Below are 23,735 nucleotides of genomic sequence, written 5' to 3' on the forward strand. Positions count from 1 at the left end.
TGACCCGGATCACTCGCGGCTCGCGCACAAAATAGACCAGACGTCGAAACGATCCGCTGCACGGCGCGGGCCCTCCGCGGAGGACCGCGACGCTCCGCGCCTGGAGTGGACCACGCCAGGTTAACATGGGCGTCGAATGAAAGCGGCCTCCGCGTCCTGTGTGAACCCGCCGTCAGAATTGTGTTTGAGATCATGCAGGTGGACGCGGTGCTGCGCAGATCGCCTGGATTGCGGTGCATGTTGGGTATTTTGGACTCTCACGCCACTGGTCAATCATCATGAAAATATCGCGGGAAAGCGCCTACTCAGGCGGATGCTGCTGCAAATCTGGCGCCGCACTGACTTCAAGCCGTCTGTTGACTACAAAACAATGGTGTTCTGGTAGTTCTTGTACTTCGACTTGATTCTGATCAGAAATAACTGGCGCTAAATACAGGAAATCTGCGCATTTTGTAACTTACTGGAAAATAGTGAATCACTGATGTAAAAATGAGCAATATTTTGGTGGTTTTATGTGTTATTGTTGCCTTTAAAAGTTTGTTTTTTGAAAAGTTGTTTGTAAACATCTGTTTAGAGTCTCAGAGTTCAGAAAGTTTTTCTCACTTGTTGAAAATGTTATTTAAAGCTTGAAAGTGATTTTACAAAATCTTTAAACATTTGCAGATGTTTTTATTGTTACAGAATGTTTATAAATATTTCTGTTTCAATTGTATATAAAAAAGTTTCATTTTACAAGTTTTATGCTTTGTGCTTATTTATGGTAAACATTCAATAAATGGTTAACAAAGACTATTAATACATTTATAAAGCTTACTACCAGTTTACTAATATGGATTTGATCACACTTTAGATAAGGTGATGGAAAACATTTAATAAATGGTTAACAAAGTTTATTAACACATTTATTAAGCTTACTACCAGTTTACTAATATGATCTTTGTAGACAATGGTCTGACTGAGTAGTCAATATTCTCATTAACACTATCAGGTATTTGCAAGACACCTATAATGCTAATAAATGTTTTACTAGCATTTAACACATTATTAATGCAGTAAATTAATCCTTAAGTTTATTAAGGGTTCTTATTAAGCTTATTGACACATAAGTCAGTGTGAGACATCTATAATGCTATTAAATGTCTTACAAGAGCTGTAAACATTAATAAGGCTTACTAATCTGTTAACAAGTTTTGTTAATGATTCTTATTAAGCTTGTTAACACTTATTTGTTCCACGTTTACAATGGTAATAAATGTAACAATAAGCATCATATTAACACATTAATAATGCTTGTAAATGTGTTAACTTAGGAATTTAATAAGCCTTATTAGGCTTATTACACCAATAAATGTCTTACTAACACCTTATAAGAATGTTAATAATGCTTATTAATGTGTTAACAAATCTTGTTAAGGAATCTTATTATAAAGTGTTACCTATTAGCTCGTTTTCAGTTCAGCTCAACCAATCAGAGTTTAGTGCTTCCGCAAAAGCTCTGTGTTTAATCTTTTCTGCGTTTTTTTCTGCTTTTATTCTCTGGCTTTTTCTTCAGTTCAATGATTCACCAGTGCTTTCACAGTATGTAACGCCCTCTAGTGGATAAAATGTAGTATTATGATGTTTCTGGTAGTTTTTGTACAGAGTTGTGTTGTTTCCTGTCACTGTGGGCTGCACAGCACAGTAGTACACAGCAGAGTCTGTCACTGCAGCAGAGGAGATCTCCAGATCCATTTGTCTTTGGTCTTTACTCACTTTGAAGGAAAATCCAGGAATTTCTTTTGAAAGTGATTTATTTGTCCCAGTGTGAGAGATCAGAAACTCTGGAGGTTTTCCTGGAAATTGTCGATACCAGTAGAAATAATCATTTCCTTTTGCAGCATTTTTGTATCTGTAGGACAGAGTGACAGAAGCTCCTTCCAAAGTGGACTCTTCCTTCTTGACTGCAGTGAGTTCTTCACAGCTGACATCTAAAGGAAGAGAGAAGTCAGATCAGTGATGGACAAACATCAAATGCTGAAATGTATCTTTGAAAGAATCCATCAACCTGTTCCAATGACTAGAAGCAGCAGAGTGAACACAGATGTCTGCACAGACAGCATGTTGGAGAAAGATGATGTTTGGCTTTTGTGTGTTGAACTGTGTTAAAGTGGAAGTTTGTGTCTCTTCTATAGTTCACTAACAGCTCAGCTCCTCCCTCAATCTCTATGTCTGTTCTTTCATCTGTTCTTCCTCTTCTCTCAGCTCCTCCTCCTCCTGGTTAACAGTCTGTTTAAAGTTGGATGTTCTTCATTATTGGAAACTCAGAGTATGAGGTAAGATATATGTCAAATAGAATTTATAAGGACAAAATTGAGCACAAATCAATCAATGATGATTGAATGCTTTCAACCAAGTTGTCAATCTGCCTCCTCGCCTGTGCTGTAATTGGATGGGAAATATAGCAATTTTGAAGGTAAATTTAATTAGAATTATTTAAACAAATTGTGTTTATAGCACAGATTAGATGAGACATTTATTTTATTTTTAGTATACAATTTATGGCATTTTATCCCTTGTTTAGAGTCTAGAATTTGTTTTTTTTTTTAAAAAAAGCTTTACAAAAGCATTAGTAATCACATCTAATGTCTGGGTTCATGCAATCATTCAGAGATTCTCCGGCTACAATCCTGCTGCAGGAGCTGCATCTGATTGACGGCTGCTTCTGCAATGTTTCAGTCTCTCTGTGACTCCGTTTGAAGAGTTACTGTACTGCGATAACCTGAGAGGTGAAAAATTAAAACAAGAATAAAAGTAAAATACATTTTTTATTATGATTGTCCCGGTGAAAATGTTAAAAATATAATAAAGTTCAGGAGATCCAAGCTGGTTGCCCCCCCTTTCTCTGCCACTCGCTTGGCCTCCTAAGGTCGGCATATGTGATCCGATGAGGTGATTGAGACACTGAACATGTCCCATGTCCAAAGATAAGTCCCTGATAGGTAGATGTGACATGCCAGCTTCACTATAGTTTAGATATTTAAAATTTGGTTTTGCCACTTGTACCGCGTCACAGGACCTCAGTTTGCATCTGTACAGTTGAGTTAACATTGTCTAATCTGGCTGTTTCCCATCAAGTTCAACTTTAGGCTTTTATATGTTTGGGGTTGTTAAGGGGTTGCTTTGCTAAATCTTACAGTTACCATAGCAACTCTGAGCTTTAGCCTGGTGCTGTCCCTGGACCCAAATCTGTGTTAAAGTACAAATGATTTAAAAAATAACTAATCAGAAGAGAAGAACCGGATAATGATACCCCTCCTTAAGTAAAGCTAAGCAGGGAATACATAAGTATCTTCCTCAATTTTGGCAAACTTAATGGCCCAATCCGAATTCTTCCCTTCTCCCTATCCCATCTCCACAAAACACAAATTGCATTTGGTGTAAATGCACCTTTATGCTGACCTCACAGCTGCAGGGCAGGACGCCTGAAGGCATCAATAAATATTAACGCATTAAATATTATTTCATTAATTGCATGCATTAACGTGTTAACTTTTAAAGCCCTAGCCTATTTATAAGGATGAACATGGAGAAAAGAATCAAAAAGGAATGTAAAACTCACACAGTTAAAAAACAAATGCTGAACTTAAAATTAAAATGAATAAATAAGAAAAGGAGAATCCGAATTGGACAGTCATGACTTTGTAATGTTGTTTTAGTACCTTGATAAAGATTTTCCTTTTTCTTTGATTCTCTTGAGTTTTTTGTTAATACATTTAATATGTTTGTTATTTAACAATGCATGTATAAATTATGTAACCTTGGCAACATTTGGTGGTAAGATTTTTCTTTTCTTTTTCATATGTTTATTTTGGAATTTAATTGCACAATCATTTTAAAAATGAAAGGAACTCTTTTGATTTATCAATCAATTATTAAATATGGATTTCCTCCCAAAATAAAGCTTAAAATGAAATTCCAAGAAGCAATCATTTCATATAGAGCACCCTCTAGTGGATAATAACAAGCAGTGTGTTATCTCAGCTCTGCAGGTTTTTGTACAGAGTTTTGTTGTTTCCTGTCACTGTGGGCCGCAGAGCACAGTAGTACACAGCAGAGTCTGACACATGAAGATTCTGGATCTTCAGAGGAACTGATTTGTCTTCGAGTTCAGCCTTAAATCTGTCTTCATTGAACTCTGGAGTGTTTTCTTTTGTTTTTGGGTCACGTTTCAACATGTACTTTGGGTAACTGTTCACTTCTTGTTTGTACCAGAACAAATACGGGTATGTATCACTGGTCTCAAAGGTACAATTGAGTGTGACAGAGTCTCCTTTAGAAGCAATGACTTCTCCTCCTGGTTGGATCACTTTGTCTTCTCCTTTACACTCTGAGGAAGAACAGAACATGCAGAGGAAGAGATGAATCAATAAAGATGATTGATTGAAGGACAACAATCAGCAGCTTGAACAGCTCTTCATGTACAGCTCAGTAATGTGTTGAAGTGTTTGAAGAGGAAACATGTTGATCTTTGTGTCTTACCAAAGAAAAGAGCAGCAAGAAGAATCCACAGCCAATGTTCCATCTGTACAACAAGGTTTCAATCAACAGGAGAAACTAGCTGATGTTCAACATTCACTCTGACAATTGTTCTCTTCACAGCACCACTTCTTATTGACTGAATGTTGAACACAGAGCAGGAGGAGAGCCCCACCCACTTCATTATGTCGCCCTCTAGTGGAGGAACAGAAGATGACTTCAGCAATGGTGAGTATTCTTAGGGCCAGTTTCGAGCATTTTCCTTCAGGAAACTTAGAGTTCCCTGCAGTCTCCACCCCTTCCTAAAGTGAAGGATGTTCAAATAGGACTTTCTCATTAACATTTAGAGAACATTCACATTAGAAACTGCACGTTTCCGCCATGCTGAAACCAAAATGGCATGTCCATTCATAGACGATCATGTAGACGAGGAGGTTGGAATAATCCGGTGGAAATGTTATTTACATCGGTTGAGAATTTTAAGGCCAGAAGTTGATTGCCTGGCGTTTTCCAATTCATTTTTATTTGAGTGACACAATTTTTCAGGGGATCGCGTATTAATAATACTGAGTCTCTTTACCTCTTCTTAAACCCTTAACACTTTAAACACTGAAAATGCCTGTCAAAACATCTACCGTGGTAAACCAAATGTTGGTATGATGGTCTGCGCAGTTGTCTTCTGTTGCAAAAGATGGGGTTCAAGTCCCATAATCAGAGAATCTTTATTATGCAAAAAAAAAAAAGTGAATAATATATAATTCTTGAGAAAACTAAATAAATACCTATTTTAACATATTCCAGGCAACCACTGTGTGTCCTTTTTGCGTGCAGTGACATTCGTGTGTCTGTCTGTGTGTATAAGGTGGTGGGTGGGGGTGATGTGGGAGTGTTAGGAAAAATGACCATTCATGCAATGGACTCTATGCACGGAGCTGTGTGACGTATTTTCCGGTTTCGAATAAGACCACTTGTTTTCTTCCGGCTGTGGCTAACTATATCCGTGGACTTGGCAAATCTCTGTGTACTTTCCCTGGTATTGGTTTATATTCATAATTTCTTACAATGTATGATAGTTTATGATTATGTGTATACACAATGACATCCAAAAAGACAGTTTGCCTTTCTGAAACACCAAACAACCCACGCTTACGAAACGTTATCATGTACTGTTTGATCATGTGACTTCTTGGGATGAAACATAGCTGTGTTAGAACAATTAAAATCTGTTTAACAGAACCGTTTATGTGTAAACGAACTTTGAAGGGACTTTCGGATTATTGATCGAACTCTTAGTTGCCGATGAGCTGCTCCTGCCTTCTTCATGGAGCGATAGCGGTGTGTCCTAACGGTGAATGAAAAGTGACAACGGTGTTCACATGTAATTTTGTAAATATTGCAGTCAGTTCTGAACTTTTTTTCTTGGCTGCACGGACCCGGAGGAGGAAAGTTTTAGGTTGGAATTATGGTTCCGGTTCTTGTTTATGCTCCAAACGGTTCTCGATCATGGCCGGATCTGAAGCAGCGCTCCGCGCTCTGGCTGCATGACAGCTAACAGGACTTCATTAAATAGTGCAACGTTTAGCTTTGGATTCACGTAAAATACATGAATCAATGCAGCGATCTGCATCTTGCTGGCACCTATAAAGTGTCGTCAACATGAATGTCCATCAGTTTTAGAGCTGGTAGCACTTAAACATGCGCTAAAAACATTAGCATTAGCAAGTTACCTTCTGAGTTTGCTATGTAGGATGACAAATACAATTTAAAACCTTTTTGCATTTTTATTTTGGGGTATTTTACTAGAAAAACAAACTTCTTCTTCTTCTTTTCCTTTCGGCTTTTCCCTTCAGGGGTCGCCACAGCGAATCAGTTTCCTCCATCTAAGCCTGTCTTCAGCATCCTCCACTCTAACACCAGCCACCTTCATGTCTTCATTCACTGCATCCATAAACCTCCTCTTTGGTCTTCCTCTAGACCTCTTTCCTGGCAGCTCTAGACTCAGCATCCTTCTACCAATATATTCACTGTCTCTCCTCTGAACATGTCCAAACCATCTCAGTCTGGCCTCTCTGACTTTATCTCCAAAACCTCTAACATGTGCTGTCCCTCTGATGTATTCATTCCTGATCCTATCCATCCTGGTCACTCCCAAAGAGAACCTCAGCATCTTCATCTCTGCTACCTCCAGCTCTGCTTCCTGTCTTTTCTTCAGTCCCACTGTTTCTAGTCCAAACAACATGGCTGGTCTCACCACAGTCTTGTACACCTTTCCTTTCATTTGTGCTGAAACTCTTCTGTCACACATCACACCTGACACTTTTCTCCACCCATTCCAACCTGCTTGCACTCTCCTCTTCACTTCTTTTCCACACTCTCCATTACTCTGTACTGTTGACCCTAAATACTTAAACTCCTCCACCTTCTTTATCTCTTCTCCCTGTAACCTCACTCTTCCACTCTGGTTCCTCTCATTCACACACATGTACTCTGTCTTACTGCGGCTAACCTTCATTCCTCTCCTTTCCAGGGCAAACCTCCACCTCTCTAACTCCACCTCCACCTGTTCCCTGCTCTCACTACAAATCACAATATCATCTGCAAACATCATAGTCCATGGTGATTCCTGTCTAACCTCATCCGTCAGTCTGTCCATCACCATTGCAAACAGGAAGGGGCTCAGAGCTGATCCCTGATGTAATCCCACCTCCACCTTGAACTCCTCTGTCACCCCTACAGCACACCTCACCACTGTCTTACAGCCCTCATACATGTCCTGCACTGCTCGGACATACTTCTCTGTCACTCCAGACTTCCTCATACAATACCATAGTTCCTCTCTGGGCACTCTGTCATAAGCTTTCTCCAGATCTACAAAGACACAGTGGAGCTCTCTCTGACCTTCTCTGTACTTCTCTATCAACATCCTCAAAGCAAATGTTGCATCTGTAGTGCTCTTTCTTGGCATGAAACCATACTGCTGCTCACAAATGTTCACTTCTGCTCTTAGTCTGGCTTCCACTACTCTTTCCCACACCTTCATTGTATGGCTCATCAGCTTTATTCCTCTGTAGTTACCACAACTCTGCACATCTCCCTTATTCTTAAAAATGGGCACCATCACACTTCTCCTCCATTCCTCAGGCATCTTCTCACCACCTAAGATCCTGTTGAACAACCCGGTCAAAAACTCCACTGCCATCTCTCCTAGACACTTCCATACCTCCACAGGTATAATATGGATTTCGTAGGTCTGATTCGCATATTTGATTTGGCAAGATTTTACATCGGATGCCCTTCCTGACACAACCCTCTGTATTTATCCGGGCTTGGGACCGGCACAATGAGACCCTGACTTGGGCCCCCTCGTGGCTACATTATTTTACTAGAAAAAACAAACAATGCGCCTAATTTAAAGGGACTTTTGTTAGCTCCAAAAGACATTTTTTAAAGTCCAAATACTCCGCTATTTCCACAAAAACAATAGCCAACGTCTCCCCCGGAAGTGACTGAGCAGTCAAAGGCTGAGTGTGGAAGTAGGTCGTGCATATAGCCCATTTCGGAGATTCGTGGTTAAATTATTAACAGATCAAAAATCATTCCTTACTTAGCAAGTGACAAATTGACCTTCCTGACATTTTTTACTTCTTATCCTGAATTGAAATTATTCAAATGTAGATGTACGCATTAACTCTGCAGTTTTTTTCTCTCTCTGTTTTACCAGCAGCTGTGTTGCTTTTCTTGCAGAAAATGTGCTCATAGTCGGCATATGCTTGTAGGAACACATTAATTTCTGTCACCATAAGTATGAAGCCCTAAAGTTGTTTGTTCCAGTTGCCATGGTGATTCATGCTGTCTTTTCTCCATTGATCAGGGTTTTTAATGGTTGTGAGGCTCGCACCTGATTCTAGTTCCAATAACTTCAAGTTGACTGAATTAACTCTTTTAAGCTGTTCTGAAACCAAAAACTCTTAAGTTTGAGTCACTTGACTCTGAGTTAAGGTTTTAACTCTGAATTTCTTTAACCTGCTTCTTGAAACGGGCCCCTGGCTTAAGATAAAAACAAATGTCTATTTGTGTAGAACTTTACACACTTTATAACAAACTTTGAAAATGAAAATTTCATAAAATAGTTTTTGCTGGGGATCACTAATTAAATTAGTTCTAAATCTTTTTCAAGCCGTTGCACACATAGAATGCTATCCCTGACATTAACATTAAAATAACAAAGTACCCACCTGTAACTGTGCATGGATCTACATATGTAGGAAGACATTTTAAACATGCATTTGTAGCAGGATAGATTGCTGCAGGTGTGTCTGGGAGGTTAATTGCAGCCCCTCGCCTCCAGAGGCACTATAAAAAGATTAAGCCACCCATTTGCCGTGATGGGCATCTTCTGGTCTCTGGGACCGCCCACTTCCTGGTGCGCACTTCCGCTTAGCCTCACAGCTCCGGAAAACACCGCAGCTCAATCTCGCCATAAACCGAGCCTCTGCGATTTGCGTGCTGTTTTATGTTTCTGGTGACGAACAGCCTGGGACTTTCTGTGCTCCCAGTAATCTCGGATCAGCTGCTGCTTTATTCATATTGATTATCGGGACGACTTGCTGCTCGCCTGCCCTCCATCACGCCATGGATGACGAGGGTTCTGCTGGGGTGGCTAGCCGCTGCTGTCGTCCGATGAAGGTTCACAACGGTGCACGACGGACCACCAGGGCACACCCGGACCCAGTCCCCCACCGGAAAAAAACCAAAAGAACATGAGCGCTTTTATCTTTTGAACTTTTATCCCAAACCTTTTAGCCCTCTGTTTTTAACGCAGTGCTTTTAATTTTTCTTTTTGGAGCACTGTTTTGTTTTGATCTGCAGTGGAGCTGCAGAAGCCACTCAGTCCGGCTCCACTCCTGCATAGGTGTTTTTATTTTGTATTTATTTTGGAGTGTGTTGATTTTAATTCTTTGTTTTCCCCTTCCCTTCAGTGCTGAGGACCCAGTCTTTAAAAAGGGGCGGAGACCGCAGAGAACTCTTAAGTTTCCTGAAGAAAACCTGCTACCGACCAGGTTTCGTTCACAGACTCAGTTACCATAGTGATTGATTCTGAGTTCAGCTTAACCCGCTTCTTGGAACGGGCTTGGTTTCGCCCACTTTCCCGGGTTTGAGTTATCTCTCTTTCTGGAACCGAAAACTCAGAGTTTTACTGAATTTGGAGTTCACGAACTCAGAGTTCCAACAAAAGCTGCTTCTTGGAACGGGCCCCAGGAGCTAACCGGCCCTCAGCTAAACTGATCTTTCCCCTATTTAGTTTTTGAGAATGTTTTATTGAAATCTCGTTTTTAATTGAGTTTTAGAACTTTTGGAATAAAATTTTATTTTTAAACTCTGAGCCACACCTCCTGCCTTTGTGTGCAATCGATCTATTGAATGGTACTCATCCCTTTTCCACTTACCACACATTCATTTTGTCACAAAAGTACCAAAAGCTTTCAAAGAATAAAAAAATGTAAAAAAATAAATGTTTTTATCTAAGAGTGAATTTCAGTGATTTAAAATCTCACCTGCTTTTTTCACCAGAAAAGAAACTAAGATTCTTGATCAAAGTCTGTGATGAACTGTAACTGTGTGAGCCTCAATCTCAATGTTTATTGGTTGATGTGGATCATGTGTTGATGTGAATCCTCCCTCAGTGTTTCATTAGCAGCTGTAACCACAGAGACTCTGATCAAACAGGAATGAACAGAATCCATCTGATATGAAGCTGTGCTTTGAAAACCACTTCCCTCCTCTTTGAAGAGTAGTCCATATCTGTCTTCAGGTTTTTGTACAGCCTCTTCTACACTTTGGATCACTGTGTGTCTACAGCACAGTAGTAGAGAGCTGTGTCTGCCAGAGTTAACTCTGTGATGATCAGTTCAGTTGATGTGTGTGTTGTTCTGGATTTATATCGTTTATCTGGAATATATTCACTTGTGGACTTTTTCGCTCCTTTTAAGAGAATAAACTGAGGAGCCTGAAGGTCAGAATCATGTTTGTACCAGTGCAGATGGGGATAGCTGTAATCAGTCTGATAGTAACATTTCATTGTAAGAGATTTTCCTTCAGTTCCTGTAAGTTGATCCTGATCAGGAGAGATTGTGTCTCCAGCTGTGAGTCCTGGAAAAAGTGGAGAAAATGAAGCCATTAGATGAATGAGATGATGAGTTCATGCAGCAGCTTCAAGCAAACTTGAATCTCTGTTCTTAAACTCACCTAGAATGTGAGATAGAAGCAAAAAGAGGTAAAGCAACATGTCTTTGGAGTTCTTGAAGACACACAGACAGCAGATGAACTCTGTTCTTCCACTGCAGTACAATGAGGGAGAAATAATGTCACTGGTGGATCTAAAGTTTAGTGGGCGGGGCTAAAAATGTATTTTTCTGTTCAACTCAACTAATCAAAAAGTTTAGTTTTTCCACAGCAGCTCTTTCTCTGATCTTTACAGCTTCATTTCTTTTTTGTCTTTGTCGTCAGTCAAAATACTCAATCAGTGTGTGATGCCCTCCAGTGGATGTTGTGAATTATTATTTATGTTTCCTGTCACTGTGGGCTGCAGAGCACAGTAGTACACACCAGAGTCTGTCACTGCAGCAGAGGAGATCTGCAGATTTATCAGTTTGTCAGCAGCTTTCACGTCATGAGAACATCTAGGATCAAAACTTTGTATTTTTTCTTCTGTTACACCCAAATTTGTCTAGGGGATCTGGGGCCTAACATAAAAGTAAATTAAATAAGTGTTTAACAAAAACACAACAAAAGTCTCCATAAAAAGTTAAAACATTTTATTTACAAGAACACCCAAACAATAACTATAAGTGAAGCAAAAGGCTTCAGGGTGAACCAAGGCCAAAACAACAAACAAAACCCCAACTAACTCATCCCAGGGGCCCCATTTCAAGAAGCAGGTTTTGTTGGAACTCTGAGTTCGTGAACTCCAAATTCGGCAAAAATCTGAGTTTTCGGTTCCAGAAAGAGGGATAACTCAAACCCGGGAAAGTGGGCGAAACCAAGCCCGTTCCAAGAAGCAGGTTAAGCTGAACCCAGAATCAATCACTATGGTAACTGAGTCTGTGAACCAAACCTGGTCGGTAGCAGGTTTTCTTCAGGAAACTTAGTTCTCTGAGGTCTCCGCCCCTTTTTAAAGTGAAAGATGTTCAAATATGAGTTTCTCATTAACATTTAGAGAACATTTACATTAGAGACGTCACGTTTCCACCACGCAGAAACCAAAATGACACGTTCATTCATAGAGGATCATGTAGAAAGGAGGCTGATTAATCCAGAGGAAATGTTATTTACGTCGGTAGAGGATTTGGAGGACACGAGTCGACTGACTGGAGTTTCCCAATTCATTTTTATTTCAGCGATATTATAAATAGTGAGTTTTTCCAGGGACTCGCTATTAAAAAATACAGTCTTCTTTTCCTTATTTTAATCCCTTAACAAAAGGAACAATTGAATGTCACACACTGGGAAATCATCTAAACTCACCTACCATCCATCACTTGTGTCACACATTAGCTTGGTCGTCAGCAACGCTGCCTCCCACTGCGGGGATTGCGAGTTCGATTCCCGGTTACGGAATTTGTTTTTACGCTTAAAAGAATTCTGCGAATATTTTTTAAGTCTTGAGAATTAAAATTAAATAAATGCTTTTTTGACATATGCAGCTACAGTTTCTTTTTTAGCGTGCAGTGATATCCGTGTGTGTAGGGGTGGGGGGGGGGTACCAAAACTGGTCATTCATACGATTACGGAGATTACTGATTAAATTAGTAACATATCATAAACTTTTCCTTACTCAACAAGAGACAAAATAACCTCCCTGACCTTTTTTTATTCATTATTTGGAATAATTCAAATAACTGCAGATATTTTCTCTCTGTTCTACCGCTGCAGCTGTGTTGCTTTTCTTGCAGAAAATGTTCTCCTATAGTCGCATATGCTTGCAGGCACTTATCAATTTCCGCCACCGGAAGTAGTAAACTCAGATGTTTTTCCCCGTTGCCATGGTGAATCGTGCAGTCTTTGCTCCATTGATCGGGGCTTTTTATGGTCGCGACGCTCACACCTGATTCTGGTTCTGACAACTTCAAGTTGATTGATTCAAACATTTTCAGCTGTTCTGGAACCGAAAACCCTGAGTTTGAGAATTTAGAGTCCAGTGACTCTAAGTTCAGGTTCGAACTCTAAATTTGTTGAACCTGCTTCTTGAAACGGGCCCCAGGGAGCTTACCTGCAAGAGAAACAGTAAAAGAACGACAAACACTAACCTCCCCAGACTAACATAAACAGGAGAAAACATTTACTAAAGAAAATGGCAGTTCACCTCTACAGCTTCACCTAAATCAAACCAACACTTAACACAGAACGGGACCTAACACAAAACACCAAAGAAACTACAAAGTGTGCACAAATCAAAACAGGTGGAGAAGTTCACTGAGCTGTAGTGGAGGCTGTTGCAGCCCAGCTGCCTTCTCATGGTCTGGAGGTCCACATGGTGATTTTGAAGGCTTCCTTCTCCGGCCTCGACCAATGGGGAACCACACCTCCAGCACCACACCTGAAACAAATCAACAGAAAAACACACAAACAAAGATCCACAAAACACAAAGAAGTCCCACTCTGACAAAAATCCACAAGACCAAAAAGAAAATAAAACCAAATACGGCCACAGCCGTAACACTTCTGATCCTAAGTGAGAGAAGAAGAACTCTGGAGGTTTTCCTGGAAATTGTCGATACCAGAAGAAATAATCATTTCCAGTTGCAGCATTTTTATATTTGTAGGACAGAGTGACAGAAGCTCCTTCCAAAGTGGACTCTTCCTTCTTGACTGCAGTGAGTTCTTCACAGCTGACATCTAAAGGAAGAGAGAAGTCAGATCAGTGATGGACAAACATCAAATGCTGAAATGTATCTTTGAAAGAATCCATCAACCTGTTCCAATGACTAGAAGCAGCAGAGTAAACACAGATGTCTGCACAGACAGCATGTTGGAGAAAGATGATGTTTGGCTTTTGTGTGTTGAACTGTGTTAAAGTGGAAGTTTGTGTCTCTTCTATAGTTCACTAACAGCTCAGCTCCTCCCTCAATCTCTCTGTCTGTTCTTTCATCTGTTGTTCTTCTTCATTATCCTGGTTAAACATCAGTCACAACACCCTCAAGAGCTGGATACAGACTGTCAGCAGGCAAAATGCACTTAAGCCTCGTTTTCTGAGCAGTCCGGTCCAGGAGGAGTAGTACGGGAGACCAGTTCTTTCTCTGTCATTGCATCATTGTAGGTGTACGACAAGAAAAGCAACACAAATGGAGGTCATCCAGCAGCTGTTTGGAGTGTGAAACTTAAAAAATAATAATTTCAGACACGACTTTGACTTCCTCTGCCACTTCAAATCAAGGAGGAGCCTATGGATTTTTCATTTTTAACCCCCTTCCAAATCTTGTGGACTTTGCAAGGTTACATTTTCACGTGATAAGACCGCGCTCCTTGCATGCAGCCTGACTTTTAGAAAACTAGACAATTATAGCGTGGTTTGTGTGGGCATCCTACAGGTGTCATACAGACATGTATCATGTGCACACCCCAGGAGTGTGCTACTTAGGCAAGGTCAGTGAAGGCCAGTAGTCTTAAATTACTAATTTCACAATAGAACTGCAGAAGCTTTAGGCGTCAGTTTTGCAAACAATTTTGTCTGGCTTTCTTAAACTGAGGAGCTGATCCTGGATCCTGTCGATTGTTAGCGCTACCTGAATAATTACAGGACAGAGTAACTGTGATCTCCTCTGATGAAAAGACTTCAGCTCTGCTGGCAGTGATTCCATCCTCCAGACTGTCACCTGTGAACAGAAAAACACATTTTCTTCAGATCTCTGATCCAAACTCAGCACAGTTTAGTTTTCATGACAGAATTAAAGGATATTTTCTGTTTTTACAGTATGAACTTTTGTTGAGTAAAATCCAGACCAGATCCTGAAGTTTTACAGAAACATATGAGAGCTGAGAAGAAGCACATCACAGCCAGTTTCTTCATGTTTCCACATGTGGATGGGATGTTCATCTGAATCATGTGAGAGAGCTTTGAGTTGTTTGTTCTGAAGTTCAGTCTGAAGTCAAACAGTTGTCAGTCATCTGCAGCTCTGCAGTCAGTAGGAGGAGCCTGAGCTGCTCTTCAGCTCTGCAGTCAGTAGGAGGAGCCTGAGCTGTTCTTCAGCTCTGCAGCTGCTTTCTGACATGAAGCAGCTTTTTTTATCTTCAAAGCTTGTGCTCCGTGATCATTTCAGTTTATTCAATGTTCTAAGAAGAAAAAATCCAACACTTGTTTGAAATTGTTGTTTTTTTTTTTTTTTTTATTAAAGATCCGGAGAAATGTGAGTCAAAACTCCGCTTTAGGATTTATCAAAAAACAAATCAGCCCCAAAATTAAGCAAAAAGGGAGTTCAGATACAAATAAAAAATATTTAACACACTCAGAGTTCAAAGTTTATTCCAGTTCAACTGAAAGAAAAAGATCAAAATTACATTAAAAAGAAATCTTTAAGACATATGAGTCTCTGTTATGTTGGTGCCACTGTGATCTTCAGTGGTGTGTAAAAACACAGAAGTAATGAAGAAGAGAAAAATCATATTCCAATCCAAGTTTGTTTTTTTTTTAATAAGTAAATCACTCAAAAAATATCCATAAACCTTAAGTCTGATGCAATTACATAAAATTAAAAATAACTTTTGCTAAAAAGTATTTAAAATATCTACCAAAAAATTGTGTTAAAATCAAAAACTGATGGATTAAATTATTCAACGTCTCTTTATTCAGTTTTAAAACTACTATTAACAAAAAAAAAAGTTTTATATCAGGAATAGTGCGCCCCGAAGGTTCCAAACCAAAGATTTAAAAAGCAAAAAATGGATGAAACTCAAAATTCCTCCTGAATCTTGAAGTGGAGTGTTTGATCAAGTTGAGTTTTTTTCTTTTTTTTTTTGACATGTGGTGCCCTCTACTGGCTTTTGTGGACTAATGTGTTGTTTTTTACACTGCATGTTTTTGTACAGAGTTTTACTGTTTCCTGTCACTGTGGGCTGCAGAGCACAGTAGTACACAGCAGAGTCTGACACATGAAGATTATGGATCTTCAGAGGAACGGATTTGTCTTCTTTGAGTTCAGCATTGAATCTGTCTTTCTTGAACTCTGGAGCATTTTCTCCTGTTTTTAAGTAACGTTTCAACATGTACTTTGGGTAACTGTTCACTTCTTGTTTGTACCAGAACAAATACGGGACTGTTGCACTGGTCTCAAAGGTACAGTTGAGTGTGACAGAGTCTCCTTCAGCAGCAATGACTTCTCCTCCTGGTTGGATCACTTTCTCTTCTCCTTTACACTCTGAGGAAGAACAGAACATGCAGAGGAAGAGATGAATCAATAAAGATGATTGATTGAAGGACAACAATCAGCAGCTTGAACAGCTCTTCATGTACAGCTCAGTAATGTGTTGAAGTGTTTGAAGAGGAAACATGTTGATCTTTGTGTCTTACCAAAGAAAAGAGCAGCAAGAAGAATCCACAGCCAATGTTCCATCTGTACAACAAGGTTTCAATCAACAGGAGAAACTAGCTGATGTTCAACATTCACTCTGACAATTGTTCTCTTCACAGCACCACTTCTTATTGACTGAATGTTGAACACAGAGCAGGAGGAGAGCCCCGCCCACTTCACTATGTCGCCCTCTGGTGGAAGACTATATGTCCATCCAGCAAATGAAAAAATGTTCATCTTGTCTTCTTCTGCCAGAAAGATGAACACAGAGGTTGATAACAGTGGTGGATCGTTGTAGATTAGGGTTTGTTTTGATAATAAACTGCATAACAGTGTGACTGAGGAGTCTTTGAGCATAAACTAATGAAGGGTTGATGTAGAACCTGGAGACAGGTTTATCATATTCCGCATATCAGTGATGGAAGTGAAACTTAAGCTAGACATTCAGGTGATGCTTCTGCTGGAACCACAGTTTCAATGAACGGAAACTTCCTTAAAACTTGGAACATTTCTCAACTGTGTGATGGTCAACAATATCATGTTAAAACAAGGATGTCCTGGATCTGAATTTTGGCTGAAATGTCATCTTTGTATCATTTGTTTTACAAGACGACCTGAGTTGGATTAGATTCTTTGATGTCCTTCAAACTGAGTGGATATGTGTCTGTTTGTTTTATATTTTTGTGAATGTTTGATCTGAACTGGCAGAAATATGTTCTTTTCCCATGGTTAGACATGTGGAGTCCCTCAGGCCTCAATGTCAGGCCTTTTTTGTTTTGTTTATCAGTGATTAATGTTTAATATGTGATTAACTTAGTTCAAGCTGTTATTAATTCCTGATCGACTCAGTACTTGCTGTGTTCTTCTAAAGATAGCTGGGATAAAGAGGATCTCGTCTGTGTCAGAGTTTTCAGTCATGAGTTGTGGTTAACTGTAGGAGTTACACTTCATCAAATGAACCCCATGTTCATGCCATGCCACTGTTGAAGTCAAGTCACTGAAACACGTCGCTTCTCTTCTGTGAAGAAAAAGAGGAAACAGCAGATCCCAGAACACAAAGTTGTAGGTTTTTTATTCCTTCTGAGCCTCATCAAGAAGTCCTCACAGGAAGTCAGCAATCAGAGCAGAGTGGACCCAGTTTGGAGCTAAACACTAATATAGCCGCTGATTTTTTTCAAAGCTTTGAAGAAGAGTAAGATGGACTTGTTGTGTCACCATTGAGGATTCTCCCCTCAGATGAAGTGGATCCACCTGAGCTGTGAAGCGAAGTTGATGTGTTCTTCACCCTGACAGAAACTCTGGGAAGAAAAGACAGAACAATGTTTGACTCCTCATCTCTGTTTGTGATCTGGACAGTCACATTCACAGGTATGAAACGTAACAGACATCCAGACATTTCTGTGTAAATGAAGATAGTAAAGAACTAGTGTAGTTTTCAATGTCCAGAACAGAAATATTGTTCTCTCTGAATCTGAGCTTTAAATATTGACTATTTTTTCTTCTCTGGAACTTCATCATAGAATTTATATTCAGGTGGATGAGTTTCATTCTGTGACTAAAGGCGTCCTGTAATCTCTTCTTCAGCTTGATGGTCTTGAAGTTTGTGGATTTCCACCAGAGTAAACACCAACACACCTTCAACCACAGCTTTAGAAAACGTCCTCAATCAGTTTTTGGAAAAGTCTCACATTTAGCTGAAGAATGAATTCAATATATCTTTTTTTTTCAGCAGCTGCAGGAAGTCCACTGATCACAATGATGGAGGTCAGAGATGGAGATGATGTCACTCTAACTTGTTCAGCTGGAAGAGATTCCCATGTTGGATGTAAAAGTGTGACTTGGATCTCTGGTGATTCAACAAACGCAGTAACTCTGTTTGAACATGGAAAGATTCACAAAGATGCTGGATCTAAATCAGAAAGACTGGATCTGACTGAGGACTGTTCTCTGGTTCTGAAGAAGATCACAGCTGAGGATGAAGGTCGATACTCCTGCAGACTCCGCAAACCCTCCAGACCACAATTCACAGTTGCTGTAGTTTATCTGACTGTCATTCGTGGTGAGTTTCTATTCTCATATCTGTATCTCTGTCATCAGCAGAGCTCAAGACATTGCTAGTTTGAGCTTTCTGTCTTGTTCAACATACAAATATCAGCTTCTTCATCTGATGAAGACAAACTGGATTCAATATTCTGATTTGTCCTTAGAAAATGAAGCAACCACAAGAACACCCTGGAGGACCTCTGAAGCTCTGCTAACATCAGATACAAAAACATCTGCAGCAGGAAACCAAAGTCCTGCAGGTTTGTTTGAAAATATCAGACATGAATTGTGATGATGACGAGGAGAGTAGAGAGTTTGTTGATATTTCTGTGTGAACGATGAAGAAAATGTTGAGAATTATGGATTGTGTTTCCAGTCTCTTCCTGGAGGATCTTCTATGTTCCTGTGGGCTTAGTAGTTCTGTCTGTCATCACTGTGTTGGTCAACATGTGGACCAGAACAAAGACGAGGACATCAAACTGTTACAAATTCAGAGTCCAACCAGAACCAAGAAACACAGTCTGCAGTTATGCTTTGTCATCACAGAATGATGATGATGACTATGACGTCCTGAGTGATGAAGACCTGCAGGTTTCTCTGCCCTAATGAAAACATGAACAGATTTCTGAACTGCACGTCTTCATGCTTCAATCCATTTAGCAGGTTTTGTTTCATTAGGGAAAACTCTGGGCTGGAAAATATTTGGAAGATTAGAAATTATCATTTATGTCAGCAAAATAATCCTAGCACATCTGTAAAACAATATTTACTGGAGCTACAATGAAATCTATGATTGTCTTAGTTTTAAGATAGACTTTTTTTTAAAGCTTTCTATGACATTTACAACATAATTTCATTGGTTGATGTGGATCATGCGTTGATGTGAATCCTCCCTCAGTGTTTCATTAGCAGCTGTAACCACAGAGACTCTGATCAAACAGGAATGAACAGAATCCATCTGATATGAAGCTGTGCTTTGAAAACCACTTCCCTCCTCTTTGAAGAGTAGTCCATATCTGTCTTCAGGTTTTTGTACAGCCTCTTCTACACTTTGGATCACTGTGTGTCTACAGCACAGTAGTAGAGAGCTGTATCTGCCAGAGTTAACTTTGTGATGATCAGTTCAGTTGATGTTTCTCTTGTTGTGGATTTATATCGTTTATCTGGAATATGTTCATCTGTGAAACCTTTTGCTCCTTTCCAGAGAATAAACTGAGGAGCCTGAAGGTCAGAATCATGTTTGAACCAGTGAAGAGCTATATCACTGCTACTTGTCTGATAGTTACATTTCATTGTAACAGATTTCCCTTCAGTTCCTGTAAGTTGATCCTGATCAGGAGAGATTGTGTCTCCAGCTGTGAGTCCTGGAAAAAGTGGAGAAAATGAAGCCATTAGATGAATGAGATGATGAGTTCATGCAGCAGCTTCAAGCAAACTTGAATCTCTGTTCTTAAACTCACCTAGAATGTGAGATAGAAGCAAAAATAGGTAAAGCAACATGTCTTTGGAGTTCTTGAAGACACACAGACAGCAGATGAACTCTGTTCTTCCACTGCAGCACAATGAGGAAGAAATAATGTCACTGGATGATCTGAAGTTCAGTGGGCGGAGCCAATGAACACTTTTTTAAGTTCAACTTATCCAATCATAGAGCTTAGTTCGTCCACAGCAGCTCTGTCTCTGATCTTTACTGCTTCATTTCTCTGTTGTCTTTGTCATCAGTCCAGTGTTGCCCTCTAGTGGATGTTGTGTAGTATTGTGTTTTCTCTGCAGGTTTTTGTACAGAGTTTTGTTGTTTCCTGTCACTGTGGGCTCCACAGCACAGTAGTACACAGCAGAGTCTGTCACTGCAGCAGAGGAGATCTGCAGATGGACCTGGTTCCACTCCTGGTTCAGGACTGCAGTCAGTCTGGGGTTTGGAGGTTCTGCTTTCACCACAATGGGTTCTTTGATAGGAGTGATCAGGAGGAGGAACTGAGGAGCTGATCCTGGATCCTGTCGATACCACTGCAGATTGTTAGTGCTACCTGAAAAATTACAGGACAGAGTAACTGTGATCTCCTCTGATGAAAAGACTTCAGCTCTGCTGGCAGTGATTCCATCCTCCAGACTGTCACCTGCTGAACAAAAAAAAAAAACACATTTTCTTCAGATCACTGACTCAAACTCAGCACAGTTTACTTTTTGTGACAGAATTAAAGGACATTTTTCTGTTTTTACAGTATGAACTTTAGTTAATTAAAATCCAGATCAGATCCTGAAGTTTTACAGAAACATACGAACATATGAGAGCTGAGAAGAAGCACATCACAGCCAGTTTCTTCATGTTTCCACATGTGGATGGGATGTTCATCTGAATCATGTGAGAGAGCTTTGAGTTGTTTGTTCTGAAGTTCAGGTTGAAGTCAAACAGTTGTCAGTCATCTGCAGCTCTGCAGTCAGTAGGAAGAGCCTGAGCTGCTCTTCAGCTCTACAGTCAGTAGGAGGAGCCTGAGCTGTTCTTCAGCTCTGCAGTCAGTAGGAGGAGCCTGAGCTGTTCTTCCTCAGCTCTGCAGCTGCTTTCTGACCTGAAACAGTTTTTTTTTTTTTTAATCAGTTTCTCCTCTTGTAACCCTAGTAAAGTTATTTACCTTTTCCCTTAACATTCACTTTTAACAGGGTGTAATTTTCAGTTTCTCCCCTGGTGGCAGTAAACATTTTAGACACTACACTCTCAGATAATTTTAGTGTATGAAATGTTCTAAGAAGATGGAATCACGCACTTAATTTAAACGCTTGTTTTCTTTGGTCGAAGATACAGATCAATGTGAGTCAAATTCGATTTTAGAATTTAGCAAAAACATGAGCCCCAAAACCAAAGAAGAAGGCATTTGAACATCTTGTAATTTTGCTGCAAGTTCTCCCTCCTAGAAATCCTGGAGAAGTCTGGCATTTTCATCTTAAGTCCAGTGGAGATAGGCTATTCGGGTAACTGGTAGGTGTTCGAATATGTATTTTCAGCAGTAGCATACAAATGAATTATTAAAAAAATAAAAATAAAAAAATAAAAACATTTCAAGGTTTTTTGTTAGATTATTTCTCTCTCCGTTCAATCCCATTTAGTTTTAGAATCTGTTTTGTTGGTGCCACAATGATCTTCAGCAGTGTGTAAAAACACAGAAAGTAACAGGAATTCAAAGCAGTTGTCACATTTAGTAAAGCAGGAGAAAACTCAAATGCAGAGAAGAACCAGAAGTACATTGAAGCAACATTCCAAAGTTTTATTAACAAGGATAAACTTAGGTCGCGTGAACTAAGGGGACTGGAAACCACACAAGACGAGCCGACACTAGCTACGTTTACATGGCCCCAAGTAATCGGAATAAACGAGTGATCAGAACAGAAATGCGTCATGTAAACACGCCGTTCAGAATACTCTGGCCCGATCAGACTCTTTCAGATCCAAATTTCTTTCTGATCAAGACAGGTGGGTTATACCGATGGTTGATCCGATCAAACTGCATGTAAACACTCATTCTGATCGTGTGTCATTACTGTGCTGGATGTTACGTCATGCATAGATGTCAGTCTTTGGAGTACCAACAGAACCAATCAGCTGCTCTCAGAGAGCAAACTCTTTTCTTTGAGTAGAAAAGCCGGATTCACAGCTTTCATGTGTGAGCGCACGCACGCGCTGGCAGGGGGTGCTTTGTTATGTTGTGAGCCGTCCGGCTGATCTGCACGAGAGACCCGCCGGATTCAGGAAAACCATGTCTCCCGGGAGAACTGTCTCCGAGCGGCTTCAGGACGGTATGAATGCGGGAATGCCGCTCCAAGCACCGAACAGTCCTGATAAACCTTGTAAAAATTACATAAAGTCATATTTCTTATCATATCCAAACAGAATAAAGAGTGATCTTATTCCCACATATTTACAGGAAGGCAATATGCACATTGCCCCATACCTGCATGGATTTAGAAAATTATGAGCAAACAGGCTCTTAAAAATATTATTAATACTAATGAAAGAAGGTTCAGAATATCATCTCGCTCTATACATGATCTTTGTTTGTTTACAACGGAACTCATTATTTCTTCTTCTACGACAATTCCCAGTATTGTAGACAGTTCTGCGCACCTGAGCTGTTCCTCAGTTCTGCAGCTGCTTTCTGCAGAACTGCAGAATGGCCCGCAGCAGCAGTCTGACTGCAAGGACCATATTGTCTGTTTGCGCCTTTTAGCGAAAATTTTACCCCCGCCATATGAACAAAAAGTACCTCAACATTTTGTCACACCTAGGGAGAATTTAAAATGAATTTTTGGCATGTTGCGCAAGCCCCCCCTCCCCAATCCCCCCACCACCACCACGACCACTACCACCACCAAAAAAAGCTATGACATGCGGCGAGCGTTTTCGTAAATAAAAAAATGAATGGGCCGAGAATCGCTAATGGGGCCAAAAAAATATTTTGAAATACGCAAATGAAAGCCAATGACCCGTGTCGGGCATAAGCCCTGGAACATGTGAAATTATCATGGGATGGCCACACGACCTACAGCTTGGTGGCCATCTTGTGGCAAAGTCGGAGAAATGGCGATTTGGTGATTCACGTTTTTCAACAGTATGGGAAAACGACACTTTTGTTTGTCCGTTTTTCACGAAATTTCAGAATCATGTCCATAGCTGGAGTTTACAACGACCCTGGAAGTTTCATTCACCTTTGACCTTGGGAAGATGCCGCCATCTTGAATTTAATTAGAAGTTGAAGAATTTGAATGGCGTGCGCGTGGCGAGGTCGCAACCGACACGGTCTTAAATAGCTCGCACATGTTTTATGCGTTTTGCGTAAAAAACAAACAAAACATAAAATGGTTGCTATGAAGATAACACTAACAGAAAAGCCGGCATTTTGAAAAAAGTGTATTTTTAATCAATTTCTCACATACATCTCAGAACAGCTGTACAGAAAGAGAATGGGGGGATTTGGGGGTTATAGTGGCTGCGTAGCAAGTGAGCTTGTGTCTAAGGTGGCTAATTTTATATTTAGAGTTTCTGCTCTCTGGTCATTTTGGTTTATTCAATGTTCTAAGAAAAAAGAATCAGACATTTAAATGTCTTTTTCTTTGATTTAAGACACAGATAAATGTGAATCAAAACTTCACTCATACATATATATATACTGCTCACAAAAATTAAAGGAGCACTTTAAAGAAACACATTAGATACATCAGATCTCAATATGAAGATGGATATCTATACAAATAACGACAGGGCAGTGTCTTAGGAACAAAAGGATGCCAAGTCTTTTAATGGAAATAAAAGTTTTAAGACTACAGAGGCTCAATTGTGTAGACACCATAAAATTAGAGTGAAAAGAAGATGTGGCAGGCTAGTCCATTTTTTCCAAAACTTAATTTCTGCAACTCAAAATGCTTTTCAGTATCTTGTGTGGCCCCCACGAGCTTGTATGCATGCTTGACAACGTGGCGGCATGCTTCTAATGAGACGACGGATGGTGTCTTGTGGCATTTCCTCCCAGATCTGTGTGAGGGCATCCCTGAGCTGTTGTACAGTCTGAGGAGCAACCTGGCGGCACCTAATGGACCCAAACATAATGTCCCAGAGATGTTCTA

General features: G+C 40.0%; 1 gene segment (V, D, J or C); it reads right to left on the reverse strand.

Moving 5' to 3' along the window:
* Positions 1–3,997: 3,997 nt before the first annotated feature.
* LOC118598263 lies at positions 3,998–4,561 on the reverse strand. The segment is given in 2 exon segments: positions 3,998–4,366; positions 4,519–4,561. Coding segments are annotated over 2 exon segments (393 nt in total).
* Between the last annotated feature and the right edge of the window lie 19,174 nt (positions 4,562–23,735).

The sequence above is a fragment of the Oryzias melastigma genome, unplaced genomic scaffold (genome assembly GCF_002922805.2).
Source record: "Oryzias melastigma strain HK-1 unplaced genomic scaffold, ASM292280v2 sc00267, whole genome shotgun sequence".
NCBI classification, from domain to species: domain Eukaryota; kingdom Metazoa; phylum Chordata; class Actinopteri; order Beloniformes; family Adrianichthyidae; genus Oryzias; species Oryzias melastigma.